The 14,612-nt window shown below is 42.1% G+C and overlaps 2 protein-coding genes across 2 annotated transcripts in view; one reads left to right on the forward strand and one right to left on the reverse strand.

Annotated features, from left to right (window-relative positions):
* The window catches only part of LOC120428752 (nose resistant to fluoxetine protein 6-like), a 31,199-nt gene that overhangs the window by 6,933 nt on the left and 9,654 nt on the right, over nucleotides 1-14,612 (reverse strand). Inside the window, exons 2-5 of the mRNA XM_039593833.2 lie at nucleotides 12,433-12,728; nucleotides 12,075-12,369; nucleotides 11,463-11,995; nucleotides 11,327-11,406 (exon numbers count right to left, since the gene is read on the reverse strand). Coding sequence (XP_039449767.1) covers nucleotides 11,327-11,406; nucleotides 11,463-11,995; nucleotides 12,075-12,369; nucleotides 12,433-12,728 — 1,204 coding nt within the window. The remainder of the gene's footprint in view (nucleotides 1-11,326; nucleotides 11,407-11,462; nucleotides 11,996-12,074; nucleotides 12,370-12,432; nucleotides 12,729-14,612) is intronic.
* LOC128093340 (juvenile hormone esterase-like) lies at nucleotides 1,589-3,418 on the forward strand. Its single transcript, XM_052709822.1, has one exon. The coding sequence runs from the start codon at nucleotides 2,238-2,240 to the stop codon at nucleotides 2,856-2,858; it is 621 nt and encodes a 206-aa protein (XP_052565782.1). The 5' UTR covers nucleotides 1,589-2,237; the 3' UTR covers nucleotides 2,859-3,418.

Genomic DNA, 14,612 nt, shown 5'->3' on the forward strand with positions numbered 1-14,612 from the left:
GAATTTAAGAATTTAAGAATTTAAGAATTTAAGAATTTAAGAATTTAAGAATTTAAGAATTTAAGAATTTAAGAATTTAAGAATTTAAGAATTTAAGAATTTAAGAATTTAAGAATTTAAGAATTTAAGAATTTAAGAATTTCAGAATTTAAGAATTTAAGAATTTAAGAATTTAAGAATTTAAGAATTTAAGAATTTAAGAATTTAAGAATTTAAGAATTTAAGAATTTAAGAATTTAATAATTTAAGAATTTAATAATTTAAGAATTTAAGAATTTAAGAATTTAAGAATTTAAGAATTTAAGAATTTAAGAATTTAAGAATTTAAGAATTTAAGAATTTAAGAATTTAAGAATTTAAGAATTTAAGAATTTAAGAATTTAAGAATTTAAGAATTTAAGAATTTAAGAATTTAAGAATTTAAGAATTTAAGAATTTAAGAATTTAAGAATTTAAGAATTTAAGAATTTAAGAATTTAAGAATTTAAGAATTTAAGGATTTAAGAATTTAAGAATTTAAGAATTTAAGAATTTAAGAATTTCAGAATTTCAGAATTTAAGAATTTAAGAATTTAAGAATTTAAGAATTTAAGAATTTAAGAATTTAAGAATTTAAGAATTTAAGAATTTAAGAATTTAAGAATTTAAGAATTTAAGAATTTAAGAATTTAAGAATTTAAGAATTTAAGAATTTAAGAATTTAAGAATTTAAGAATTTAAGAATTTAAGAATTTAAGAATTTAAGAATTTAAGAATTTAAGAATTTAAGAATTTAAGAATTTAAGAATTTAAGAATTTAAGAATTTAAGAATTTAAGAATTTAAGAATTTAAGAATTTAAGAATTTAAGAATTTAAGAATTTAAGAATTTAAGAATTTAAGAATTTAAGAATTTAAGAATTTAAGAATTTAAGAATTTAAGAATTTAAGAATTTAAGAATTTAAGAATTTAAGAATTTAAGAATTTAAGAATTTAAGAATTTCAGAATTTCAGAATTTAAGAATTTCAGAATTTAAGAATTTAAGAATTTAAGAATTTAAGAATTTAAGAATGTGCTTGTTTTCAAATCCGTATTGGCTTATTTAAAATGTTTTGCTAGAATTTTGCTTTTTACTCAATACAAATAACTTGTCTCTTGCATGTCCAGCAATAGATCGACAATGCGTTGACCAAAATTAATCAAACACAGCCCCAATCTGACCTAAAAAACTAAACTGCATCACCCCAGATTACTAAAAGTCTTATTTCATGAGTAAACTTGAAGCACGGGAGGGAAAATATCTCCAAACTCGAAGAATTGAAATCGAAAAATCAATCATCACTCCTAATGAAAACATTTTACAGGATAAACTCTTTGTTTACAAACTCACATTGGCCCAATTGCATAGTTTTGCTTGAAAAAACCATCCGTCAGACGATTTGCTCCCGGTAGATCCCGGAGCTAACCTGAGTTTTGTTTAGATTCGGATGAACACGGATGAACTCGAACCTAAATTAGCTCTCGCACAAGTACCGCGGTGGGCTTGACGCGGGTGCCAAATTAGCTTTGCAACGCAATTAGGTCCCTGCGGTGGAGATGCCCTAAAAGTGAGGAAGGCATCAACCACATAGGTGGCATAAGTTAGTTTTTTTTTGCTGCTAGAAATAAATGAATTAACAATAACAACAAAAACAACTTGGTTGACCGGGAATGCTACCTTTTACAGCTTGCATCAATGATTGTTACATATTACTAAAATGCCTATGATTACATCACACAATTATGAATAAATTGATAGACACAGTTTCTTTAAAACAACAATCCTTGAATGGCTTTGCCAATTCATTTTGGAGCAGATATTTGTTAATCTGAATTAAATACAGACCATTACAATAATGAACGGTTTCTCATTTTTTAGATTATTTTAACAAAAATTAGCAAATTTATGTTAAAACATTATAGAAACTGTAGATCGAATAGGTTCCCAACGTTCTACAACACAAATATTAAAATTTGAATAAAAGTTTTCAATCTTTCTTAATTCTCACAACAAAATGAGCGTTTTCTGGGTCCTTTACCCTTTACCCTCCCTACAGTGCGTGAGGGAACTCCCGTTGAAAGAAACGAGAATGATTTGATAGGTCCCAGGTGTTGACTAAACTTACTCGTTTTTTCTGTAACTGATACACTTCTGTTGTGGACAACTTCTGAAAACAATTCATTCAGTCAGCAAAAGCACCTTGGCTAACATTCAAACATGTGGGAAACAATCCTAATAGGGCTTAAATTAGTGCGTACCATGATTTGGTTCAATATCTGGAATTGGATGGTTGGATTCTGGCCGGGTTTTCAAAGACCAGTTGTGGAAGTTCGTCAAGGAAGAGTTCGCGGTATTACCAGTGTGCTACCAAATGGAGGATCGTATCATTTTTTCAAAGGAATTCCGTACGCAAAACCACCGACTGGACGGCTTCGCTTTCAATCTCCAGTTCCATTACAACGCTTCAATCAACCTGTACTGAACTGTAGTGTTGAGAAAGCTGGCTTCATACGACCTTGCATGTTTAGCAGTTGGTTTACCGAGGGCTCTGAAGATGGACAGTTCTTGAATGTTTACACTCCCGGACTTCCCGTGAATGATTTGGTAAAGTATCCGGTGATGGTGTTTGTCCATGGTGGAGGCTTCCGGACCGGAACTGCTAGTGAATACTTTTACGATCCCAAATATCTAGTTCAAAGGGGGGTCGTTGTGGTTATCATGTCGTACCGTTTAGGACCTCTAGGTTTTCTAAGCATGCCGAGTGTTGGCATAAGCGGCAATGCGGGTCTGAAGGATCAAGTAAGTCGAGGTGTGGTTGGTCGAGAAATAAAAAAATAATCTCTTTATTTGTATAATTATACCTGAATAGCGTCTTGCTCTTCAATGGGTTCAGGAAAATATACATAAATTTGGTGGAGATGCACAAAATGTTACCTTTTTTGGCCAAAGTGCAGGCAGCATGTCTGTGTATTTGCACTATTTATCACCCAAGTCCAGGTAATAACATCCCATCTAGGATAACAAGTTTATCATTAAGAATTGATTTACAGGCAATATTTTCATCGAGCAATTTGTATGAGTGGAGTGATGTGCACTGAATCAGATTTTCAAGTTGAACCAGAAGAAAAAGCCAGAAAACTTGCTCGCCTGTTAGGATATCGAGGAACGAGTGATAACGATGTATTGGGTAAGCGGATAACAAAATATTTCTGATGGTACTTGAAATACTGAAATATACATTTCCTAAACCGTATTTTCTAGAAACCCTGCTGAAAGCATCAGCAAGATCATTGATCAGACTCCAAAACCATGTCGCAAGCCAACAGGAGAAAGGTGATCCGTTACAGTTTTTATTCAGACCTGTCATAGAGCAAGATGTTTTCAAAGACGCCATAATCACTCAGAGTCCAGAGAGAATTCTCAAATCGTTTGATACCCTTAGATTGCCTATCATGCTCGGTACCGTATGCAGTGAAGGAGTTCTAGCATTTGTAGAAAACAAAAACAACTTAAGTAAGTACAACAAACACGTATCCTGGCTGGTTCCTCGTTTTATGGAGATTTGGGATGAAACCGAACGTAAAACAATTGGGGACCAAATCAAGCAATTCTACCTAGGCAATCAAGATATTGGCAGCGATACAACAAATGAGACCTGTAATTTGATGACGGACCTAACGTTTTCGGTGATGTCAAATTTGAGCTCAGAATTGATAGCAAAGTATCAGCCGAATGTAAAGCAGTATTGCTACTTGTTCAGTTTTATTGGCCGCTGTAACATCACAAAAACCGTTTTGAATGTGAAAAATGTCGACGGAGCTGCCCATACGGATGATATTTTCAACTTATTTGGGTTTGCCAATTAAAAAACAAAATGTTGAAATGCCTTGTAAAACTATTTGTTTTTTAGCACCAAGGTTCTGCCCCATGTTCTCCCGGATAGTGACGAATACAAAATGCGCGAAATTTTGGCGACAATGTTGACCAATTTTGCAAAATTTGACGATCCAACCCCAAATGAAGCGCTCTTAGGATTCAAGTGGACACCAAATGCGCCAGTGCACCGAGACTCGGAACCATTTGATATGGATTGTGCTGAGCTTTGTTTACCCCCGCGAATGATTCGGAATCCGAATCAGGGCAGAAAGGAGTTTTGGAGAAATCTGCTAAGGAAGCACACGGGTTTGATGTAGCCTAAAATTTATATCAATAAAGTTTTTTTTTCCTAACTGTGGTGTACCGCTTATCCCAGTCCCGGGTATTAGATGGTGACATCCCTCGCTCCGAATCTTGTCCGAATTGGTCGGGTCCTCGTTCTCCCTTTAATTTTTTATTGCATCATGCAAAACAGGGTTCAGCCAGCGCGTATATAGCCCGGGTAGGTCGGAATAACAAAACGGAGGTCATTTCAATAACAAGTTCTGTTAAAATATCTATCAGAAAGTCATGATCATCGGTAATGAGAAGAAAAAATAATAACATCCCCAACACTAAGTCTTATAATTGTTATTGAACAGATCTTATGAGAGAACCAAACCATTCAATCATTGATCCTGTTATCATGTTATATAAAAACGAAGTGGACTTCATAGCTGTCGGCCACTATTTGCTAGTACCAACCACTAGTGGGACCCTGTGTGCGTGCGAGCAGGTTAAGTGTCGTGCTCCGATCGTTCCGTCGAATTTTTCGCGAAAATCGTAGTACACCGGTGCATCGCGGCGTGAAATTCCGTCGAGATCCTCCGGAACCTGCAGTGAATCGGTGGCCACTAAAAACCGTGCGCGACGATCGTGAGATTGTCCAAAATCGTTGCAAATTTATTGGTCGACTCGCAGATCAAATCGGGCCATAACAAAGAACCAAAAAAAGTCCCCGCGTGGCAAGTACAATACCGTCGTCGTCGTCGTCTTCGTTCTTTTGCACGGCGTTTGTGTTGTGTGCGGGCATCGTCGTCGTCGTCAACGTGCTGGGTGTAGTGCTGCTTGGGAGTGTATACAGAAGAAATTCTCGATAGTGCACAGTGGGTCGGAGTGGAAGATTTAGTGCGAGGAAAAACAACAAAAAGTTTTTGAAAATTAAAAAGAAAAATAATTTCAAACGAGAGTGCATTCAAAAACCCAAATCGTGCGTGCACCCCCTTACCCCTCCCTCCATCAACCGTTTTTGGGCGGCTGTACCCCAGGTTAGGGGCGGCCCAAAACAACCTGGTGTTCGATTCCTTCTACTTGTGAGCGGCTGTTCCCCACGTCAGGGGCGGCTCCAAAGAAGAGGTTGACCCCCCCCCCCCCCCCCTTCATTGAGCGTCTGTTCTCCAGGTTAGGGGCGGCTCAAAGAAACCGGTGTCCTGCTCCATCGTCGAGGTAAGCGTCTGTTCTCCATGTTAGGGGCGGCTTACTGCAGGTAGAGTTAGGACCCCCCCCCCCACCGAGCGTCTGTTCCCCAGGTTAGGGGCGGCTCGAACCAGCGTCTGTACCCCAGGTTAGGGGCGGCTGACTAACAGTCCCAGTGCCAGGGTGGGACTCTAAACAGTCCTGGTACGACGGTCCTCCGGCGAGACAGGGGGTTGGTGATGGCTACACGCACCCGCCGTAAAACTCAAGTGCAGAGAGCTCCAGATGCGAGCCGATCCAATCGCCGACCCGATTTTCGGGGATCCAGGGATTGGAAACTCGGGACGTGGAACTGCAGGTCTCTCAACTTCGATGGGAGCGACCGCATTCTTCACAATGAATTGCGGGTCCGCGGTCTCGAAGTCGTGGCGCTGCAGGAGGTGTGCTGGACGAGGAAGGACCACCGAGAATTCGGTGGGTATACTATGTATTGGAGCGGCGGCGATACACACGAGCTGGGGACAGCTTTTATCGTGCTGGGTGAAATGGCGAAGCGCGTGATTGGGTGGTGGCCAGTCAACGACAGAATGTGCCGGTTGAGAATCAAGGGCCGATTCTTCAACCTGAGCATCATCAACGTGCACAGCCCGCACATGGGAAGCGACGCCGATGACAAGGACGCTTTCTACGAGCTTCTTGACCGCGAGTACAGGAAGTGTCCAAAACACGACGTCAAGATTGTCATCGGCGACTTGAACGCTCAAGTTGGCCAGGAGGAGGAGTTTAGACCGGTTATTGGAAGGTTCAGCGCTCACCAGCAGACGAACGAGAACGGCCTACGACTCATCGATTTCGCTACCCGAAACATGGCCATACGTAGTACCTTCTTCCAGCACACCTCCCTATACAAGTACACCTGGAGATCACCAAACGACACGGAGACGCAAATCGACCATGTTCTCATCGATGGTCGGCACTTCTCAGACATAATCGACGTCAGAACCTACCGTGGCGCGGACATCGACTCGGACCACTACCTGGTGGTGGCCAAGCTGCGCCAACGCCTGTCTGAGGTCAACAAGATCCGGTACCGTCGCCCGCAGCGGTATAATCTGGAGCGGCTCAAGGATCCTGAGGTCGCTACCCAGTACGCGCGGGAACTCGAAGCTGCGTTGCCTGACGAGGGTGAGCTTGCCGAAGCCCCTCTGGAGGCCTGCTGGAGCCATATGGAAGCAGCCATCAACGCAGCGGCATCGAGCGCCATCGGGTACGTGGACCGAGTTCGACGGAACGGCTGGTTCGACGAGGAATGTCAGGCGATTTGGGACGAGAAGAAAGCAGCGCGGGACAAGTGGCTGCTGCGCAACACCCGTGGGAACAAGGAGTCGTACAAACAGTTGCGAAGGCAGCAAACCCATCTCTTTCGGGACAAGAAGCGCCGCCTGGAAGAGTTGGAGTTCCAGGATATGGAGCAGCTGTATCGCTCCAACGAAACGCGTAAGTTCTACAAGAAACTCAGTCAATCCCGGACTGGCTTCATGCCGCGAGCCGAAATGTGCCGGGATAAGGACGGAGGAATCTTGACGGACGAGCGTGAGGTGATCGAAAGGTGGAAGCAGCACTTCGACGAGCACCTGAACGGCCCAGAGGCGGAGTACCAGGGCGACAGGAGAAACGACGTCAGCGGTATGTTGGACGGCGAGGACGAGCCAGCACCCACGATGAGGGAAGTTAAGGATGCCATCAAGAAGCTGAAGAACAACAAAGCAGCGGGTAAGGATGGTATCGGTGCTGAACTCATCAAGATGGGCCCGGACAAGCTGGCGGCCTGTCTACACCGGCTGATAGTCAAGGTCTGGGACACAGAACAGCTACCGGAGGAGTGGAAAGAGGGAGTAATATGCCCGATCTACAAGAAGGGGGACAAGTTGGAATGTGAGAACTATCGAGCCATCACTATTCTCAACGCGGCCTACAAAGTGCTGTCTCAGATCATCTTCTGTCGTCTGTCGGAGCGAGCAAAGGATTTCGTTGGGCCGTACCAAGCCGGTTTTGTGGAGGGGAAATCGACGACGGACCAAATCTTTTTGCTACGCCAAATCCTCCAAAAATGTCGCGAGTACCAGATCCCGACGCACCACCTGTTCATCGATTTCAAAGCCGCTTATGACTCGGTCGATCGCGAAGAGCTATGGAAGATCATGTACGAGAACGGCTTTCCCGGGAAGCTGATCAGACTGGTGAAATCGACGATGGACGGGGCGCGGTGCAGCGTGAAGATTTTGGGAGCGATGTCCGACCCGATCGAATCGCGCAAGGGACTGCGACAAGGCGACGGTATCTCCGGCCTCTGTTTCAACATTGGGCTTGAAGGTGTAATGAGGCGGGCGGGCTTCAACATGCGGGGCACGATTATCAACCGATCCAGCCAATTCATCTGCTATGCCGACGACATGGACATTGTCGGCAGGACGTTCGAGGAGATGGCCAGGAGGTACACCGAATTGAAGCGGGAAGCAGAGAAGGTTGGATTGAAGGTGAATGTGGCGAAGACGAAATATCTGCTGGCAGGAGGAACCGAGTCCCTTAGGGCTCGCATAGGACCGAGCGTGACGATCGACGGCGACGAGTTCGAGGTCGTGGAGGAGTTTGTGTACCTCGGATCGTTGGTAACGTCGGACAACAACTGCAGCAGAGAAATTCGGAGGCGCATCATCACCGGTAGTCGTGCCTACTATGGACTCCACAAGACCCTACGGTCTGGTCATCTTTCCCGGCGTACAAAGTGCACCATGTACGAAACGCTGATAAGACCGGTCGTTCTCTACGGGCACGAGACGTGGACGATGCTCGAGGAGGACCTGCAAGCACTTGAAGTTTTCGAGCGACGAGTGCTTAGGACGATCTTTGGCGGCGTGCGTGAGAACACTGTATGGAGGAGAAGGATGAACCACGAGCTGGCGCAACTCTACGGCAAGCCAAACATTCGGAAAGTCGCCAAGGCTGGCCGGATCAGGTGGGCCGGACACGTCGCGAGAATGCCGGACGCGCTGGATGCGCGCCAACCGAACCAGACTATCAATCCGGTGAAGTTGGTGTTCAATTCGGAGCCGTCTGGAACGCGGCGGAGGGGGGCGCAACGTGCAAGGTGGTTAGACCAAGTGGAGGAAGATCTTCGAAGTGTGGGAGTCCCGAGTCGGAATTGGAGAGTAGCAGCCCAAGACCGAGTTCAGTGGCAGCGCATCTGGAGACAGCTCATGACCCGGGGGTTGTCTGAGCAGTAAAAGTAAAGTAAAGTAAGTAACCACTAGTGTCTTCCTTTTTATCTACAAGGACTTCGCCGCCCTGGGCTCCTAAGTGTCTGAGTACGGTACACTTAGAATTTTTAGAGCACCCGCCGCGGGATTCGAACCAGTAACCTCTGGATTGTGAGTCCAGTGCGCGGTCCGATTGATCCACACGGGCGGGACATCATCATGTTATACTCAAACTTTAAAAATACGATCATAAGTCATAACCTTTTTTGCCATTATTTTTTATTGTGGAATTTTACTTTAACAATTGGATTTTTTTTACCATTTTTCCATAATCCAATTTGATATTATTTTTTATTTTGCAAAATATGGCCAGAAGGATGGGACATTTTTTACCTATTTTGTCAAGAACATTATTTTTGCCGGTCTTTGTACCATTTTTTTATTCAAAAGTGAAAAATTTGAAAGTTATTTTTTTTATTTATTGTATACCCCTAAGGAAATTAACAATTTGTTCGAAAATTTTTCAAGTGTCTATATCCTAATTTATTGATTTTTTTTAGTTTACTAAATATGGCACAGAATTAAATGTTGTCCAATTTAATCAAGGACATTATTTTGGCTATAAATGTGGTCTTGCTGGTGTTTTTTTTAATGTGAAAAGTTTGCTAAATGTTTTTTATTATTAATATTGGAATGTTCTTTTTATAATTGATTGATATACCATTGATATGAAAGGAATGGAACAGTTTGATCGAAAATGTTCTGCATAACGAAATGTTTTATTATTTTGTTTTATCGCTAGAACTTCCAAATATTTTGATTAAACTCAACTCCCGGTGGTTGGTCACTTTTTCGTTTGACACTTTTTAGTTTGTACCCCGTTGGTTTGACAAAGTCAAACCGAAAAGTGACGAACTGTCATTTTTTACACGGCGCTCACTCACACTATTAAACCAAACCTTTTGGTAGTGTGTGTGAACTCCGTGTAAAAGGGTAAGTGACCCCGTTCGTTTGACATCAGTTGGTGTCAAACCATCGGGGTTTGAGTGTATTTGCTCACTTGGATATTTTACCTGGTCTCTGTTATTGCGCGTATTCCCGAAAAAGACACGCGGCATAACAGCCTCGAAACGACGCGCCGCACTTTCGGCTAATGCGCGCTGTCAAATCCCATACTGCACGTTGTATTTTTGTTGATCTTCTTCTTCGAATTGCATGGTATTGTTGCCGGTTATGGTTTTTATTGCACCAAAAGTGCAGAAAATTGCTGTCAACACAGCTAAAAAAGTAGTAATCCAGCTGCGTGTAAAAGGCCTGGGTGTAAAATAAATATTGCATTATTCTATGCAATTTTATGTGATTTTACACCCTGAAATATGTAGCCCATCAGTATGGGAAACCTACTTGACCGAAATGTCAAGCTGAAATATGCGTTTATCCTTACAGCTTTTCAACGGTCTGATGGCCGAGTGGGCTAAGGCGCCAGTCCGTACTGTTGGTGCTGAGTTTGAATCCCGTCGGTTGCAACTTTTTTTTTGTGTTTACAAAAATTGTACATGCAATGTGTAATATTAAGTGTTTATTTTGACGAAGGTAATGTGCATGCTTTTGCATGCGATTTTACCATCGGATTTTTTGCTGTGAATAGTATCTGCGGCACATTCTGAAATGCCGCGCGGCGTGTACCTTTGAGAGAAACGGACAATAGATCAAATTTGTAAGCCGTCAGCCAATGTTTACCGATTTTATTCAGCATTTGAAAATATTTAATATTTGAGTGGAACCATCCCACAAAATTAAAAAAATTACAGCAGTTCCAAATGAAAGGTAAAGTTAAAAGATAAAAATATTTCGATTTGGATTTCAAAACTGGACTGGGAGTTTACGTTTACTATTTACGGGTCGATGACCTACGCCGTGTTAGGGTGGTCCGAAAAATGGCCATTTTCGTTAATTTACGCAAATAACACATTTGTCCAAAAATCATAAATCCGCGCCATTTCAACCGATTTTAGTTGTTTTGTCAATTCTGAGCCAAATCAAATATTAGCTAATAAAGTCAGTTATTTACTAGCGCAAAAACATATCTCACCAATACCAAATTAAGTTATCGGGAACATTTTTTTCTCTGTTATCGAATGTTCTTGTAATATTTTTTTGATAACACACAGAAAAAAATGATGGTAATATTCATCAGGAAATGGTGACAGATTTTGTGGCAAAAAAATGATCAATTTTACCCCAGAAAATGATGAATTTCCATCAGTTTTTGATAAATATTCATCGGGTTCACATTTTTAAACATTTTTTATGTAATATTACTCAAAAAAGAGGTAATATTCAACCTACCAAATTTTCAACATTCCAAAATTCAACTTTTTTTTCTGTGCAGATTTTGTTATTTTTGGAACAAATCTCTGTCATTATTTTGTGTTATTATAACAGCTAATCTGGGTGTATTATTAACAAGTTCTGACCTCCTGGCACGCAATGTAAACAATAACAATCACGTTTTGTTTGGTTGACCATTCTGTGCATTGTCTCGAAGCTTGGGGACAATTTGGTTGCCGTATTCCTGAGTTATGATTAAGAATGTTTTAGGTAGTCGGGCATATACGTGTGCAGGGTGTGTCAAGATAGCACGGCCAGATTCAGACTTCTTTCATATGGAGAGTAAAAGTAATTTTTTTTTCCATGACCCATGACGCAATTACTTACTTGGTAACAGCCACTACCAGAATCATTCCTAATGCAAATAACTGATAATCGCAGGCCAGATACCATGCTTGTTGTAGACACTGAAATAAATTAATGATTTAAAATAAATCTTTTTTTAAGACGACTTTTAACCCACCGGCTCATCCGACCGCACGTAGTTGTTCACGTACAGCAGGTTGGTCCACCAGTTCTGGCGGCACATGTACCGCTCCGTTTGGGTTCCCCGCATCCAGAGCGGTCCATCCTGGAGCTTTGGCAGCCACGTGGCGTGCAGCAGCAGCACGTACGCGTACGCCGGGGTCAGTCTTATGTAGCGGTAAACTATCACAGCCAACACCACCGACCAGCTGACCTTCTTGAGGCGCGTTCGGGTCGTGAAGAAGTGAATGCTCAGCAGGAAGCCACTCATCTCGAAGAAGGTCTGCACGATCTGGGACCCGTTGATGAGGGCCAGCGATTCCGGATTGTAGTACTCACGCTCCCGGTCGAATGGGTTACCGATGGGCGTCACGGCAAACATGTCCGAACAGTGGCCGAGGATGACCAGGAAGAAGGTGAAGAAGCGGAACGTTTGAAAGAATCGTAGGTCTTCGTTGAGTTGATCTTTCGAACGACTCATCAGCCGGTACCAGTTCCGCTTAAGGGAGAACGATGTCAGCATCATGGTTTCTGAAATTTGTAAAGAACAAATATTTATCAGTATGCAAATTGGGGTCGTAAATTACAAATCCCAAAAGGGAACACCTACTTCGGCACGGAATTTCCAACTGGTAGTGGTCGCTTTTTTGATTCTTGTTCAACCGGTAGTCGAACCAGGTGGACGCGATCACCAGGAAAATTAACAGCATTGAGATGGCAATAAAGCTTAGATCGAGCAGATCCACGTCCAGCTGCCGAACAGGGCGCGTACAATACTCGATCTCTGTGTAGGCCGTCAGGTTGTAAACCTTTTGGAGGATGTAATTCTCACATATGTTGATGAGCCGCCCGTAGTTAAGTCGGTCCTGGTCTACGTTCTCGAATATCTTCGAGTTTAGAATGTACTACGAGAATTGGAAACAAAAGTTATTGTAATTTATATATCTCTGCTTTACAGCGGAACTCACCGGAAAGTCTATGTTGAACTTTTCTACGTACAACTGCTGCAGGGTACTGTTGTCGAGTCCGGCTACCAACCGGCGACATCGTTCCACGCATAAACCACGGTCCAGGTGGTCGTGTCGAAAGTGCCGGTAAGTGTCGGCGGAGAAGTCCTGTATGAACCGATATAGCTCGGAACCATTGTCCGGCTTGACAACGGACCGAGCGACGCAGTACACTTGTTCCGGGGTGTCGTACGCGTCGAAGCACTCGTCGTAGTCATCGTACGCGTACAGCTTTGGCATCCGGTAGTATTGGTCCACTGGGAAACAAAACGAAACACATAAAGAAATTGAATACCAACAAGTAGAACTGATCTTAAGAAAGGGTTATCACATGCGATAAAATCAATGTTTATGGGACACATACAGCATATTAATCATTCCTTGTTCAGAAAATTCAGAGACTAGAGTTGAACAGCTCAAAACTGACCTACCGCACGGGGAGGCTTTGATGGGTTGGTCCAACACCTAGAGAAGCTTATTGCTTTTTTTGCCCCCTGCATTTAACTAGGAAGATGACTCCGCCTAACCAGCAAGTCGTAAAGAAAGGTACTATTGCAGGAGTGATTATAATGGCCTACATTTGTCCAAGAACTGGTTTTTCCCGTAAGGTAGAATCACCATGGGTTCGTCTTGCTTATGTTCTCTTATCTCAAAGTCATTTGGAACTGAGTTGAAGCCATCATGTGAAAATGCGTTTTCTTGAAAAAAATCTAAAGTTACCTTAAAAGAGCATGGCATCGACAAGTTACTGCTAGAAGATGCGCACTGTCATCAGGTCAATCTGGGAGTGCAATTGGAGTTGCAAAGTCGCAATTTGCAGTTCTTTTCCGTAATAAAGTTCTACTTAATGACTTTCTTAATCATGGTATAACCCAGCGGACCATGCAGCCTCATTGCTCTTAGGGTGATTGTCACAATTGGAATTACACCTCAGAGACAAGATTCGAGCGAAAAGAAGTTCTCCAGCTCGAGAAAGTGGCAATCGAGTGCACTTCCCGGTTGGGTGCGTGTGCCACTTTTTCTTAACCTGTTTTGTGCGGAATCACAACATGTGGTCCTGGAGCTCAGCGTCATCTTTCTGGCGTTGAAGTGCGTAATGAGGGTAATTCAAAGCCGAAGATGTTGATGTTTATTGCCCGGATGGTGGTGAAGAAGCAATCCACCGAGATGCATGTTTAATTCTTGCAATAAGATTTTATGCATAATTGCTGATAATTCTCGACATGGAATGGTTATTAGCAGTAATTTTCACGCTAAATAGGATAGTGCGAATACGGATGGCGATCTGTTGATTTCTGAACACCCAAGAAGATTTCTGTGAAATGCTGAACTTCTTAAGCTTTCGAGAACAAAGTTGATAATTTTTAAAGTGTTTTTAAGTGTCATTCTAAAAATATTTTACAGCTAATTTACATCTTCAATAAAGAAAAGTTGCATCAGAAAAAAATGATCTGAATGCTCCCAGCAGCACAGTAGCAGTTTAATCTCACACCTAATCTAATCATACTAATTTAATCGTTTAGCGAGCAACAGTTTGTAACGCGTGCCTCCATATGAGCATCACTTTGGGAAACTTCCTGAAACCATCTATCCCGCAACGTTTACATAACGTTGAATCGCTATCATTCATAGTCTTTACCCTTTCCAGCCTGAATTTACTTCAATTTTTTTTTAAATATTGGCATAAACATTTCTGTGAGAAAGTACTAAAATCAAGACTACTAACATTGAATTTCAGGTCATCGAACCCATGCTTGAAAGGGTTAAAACGTCACGAACGCTAGAACAATGAGCTGGGAATGCGTGCATGAAATTGCTTCTATATTAGGTAATTGCCTTAATCATGTACCCAAGTAACCACAAGCACTAAATTGAAGTATTTATTCAGTACTAAATCAGCACTCGAATGCTTTGAAGTAGTAAATAAGCTTTGCGAATGCCTCAAAGTACCAAAACTTTGCAGCATTACAACTGGCATTAAATCACCATTTACGACCTTGAAAATGTGCTTCAAAGCATTTGATGTTTATCAACAAAGTAACCCATCCATACGGGAAACATTTCAGCCAGTCACGCTCTTATTGACTTTTATCCTTCTCCCGTTATACTGTTCCAATAAGCGTGCGGGCTAAGGCGCATTT

Source organism: Culex pipiens, chromosome 3, assembly GCF_016801865.2.
Source record: "Culex pipiens pallens isolate TS chromosome 3, TS_CPP_V2, whole genome shotgun sequence".
NCBI classification, from domain to species: Eukaryota; Metazoa; Arthropoda; class Insecta; order Diptera; family Culicidae; genus Culex; species Culex pipiens.

Excerpts from the sequence above, each read along its gene's own strand:
- LOC128093340 (XM_052709822.1), top strand. The coding sequence starts at position 2,238 with ATGTGGGAAACAATCCTAATAGGGCTTAAATTAGTGCGTACCATGATT.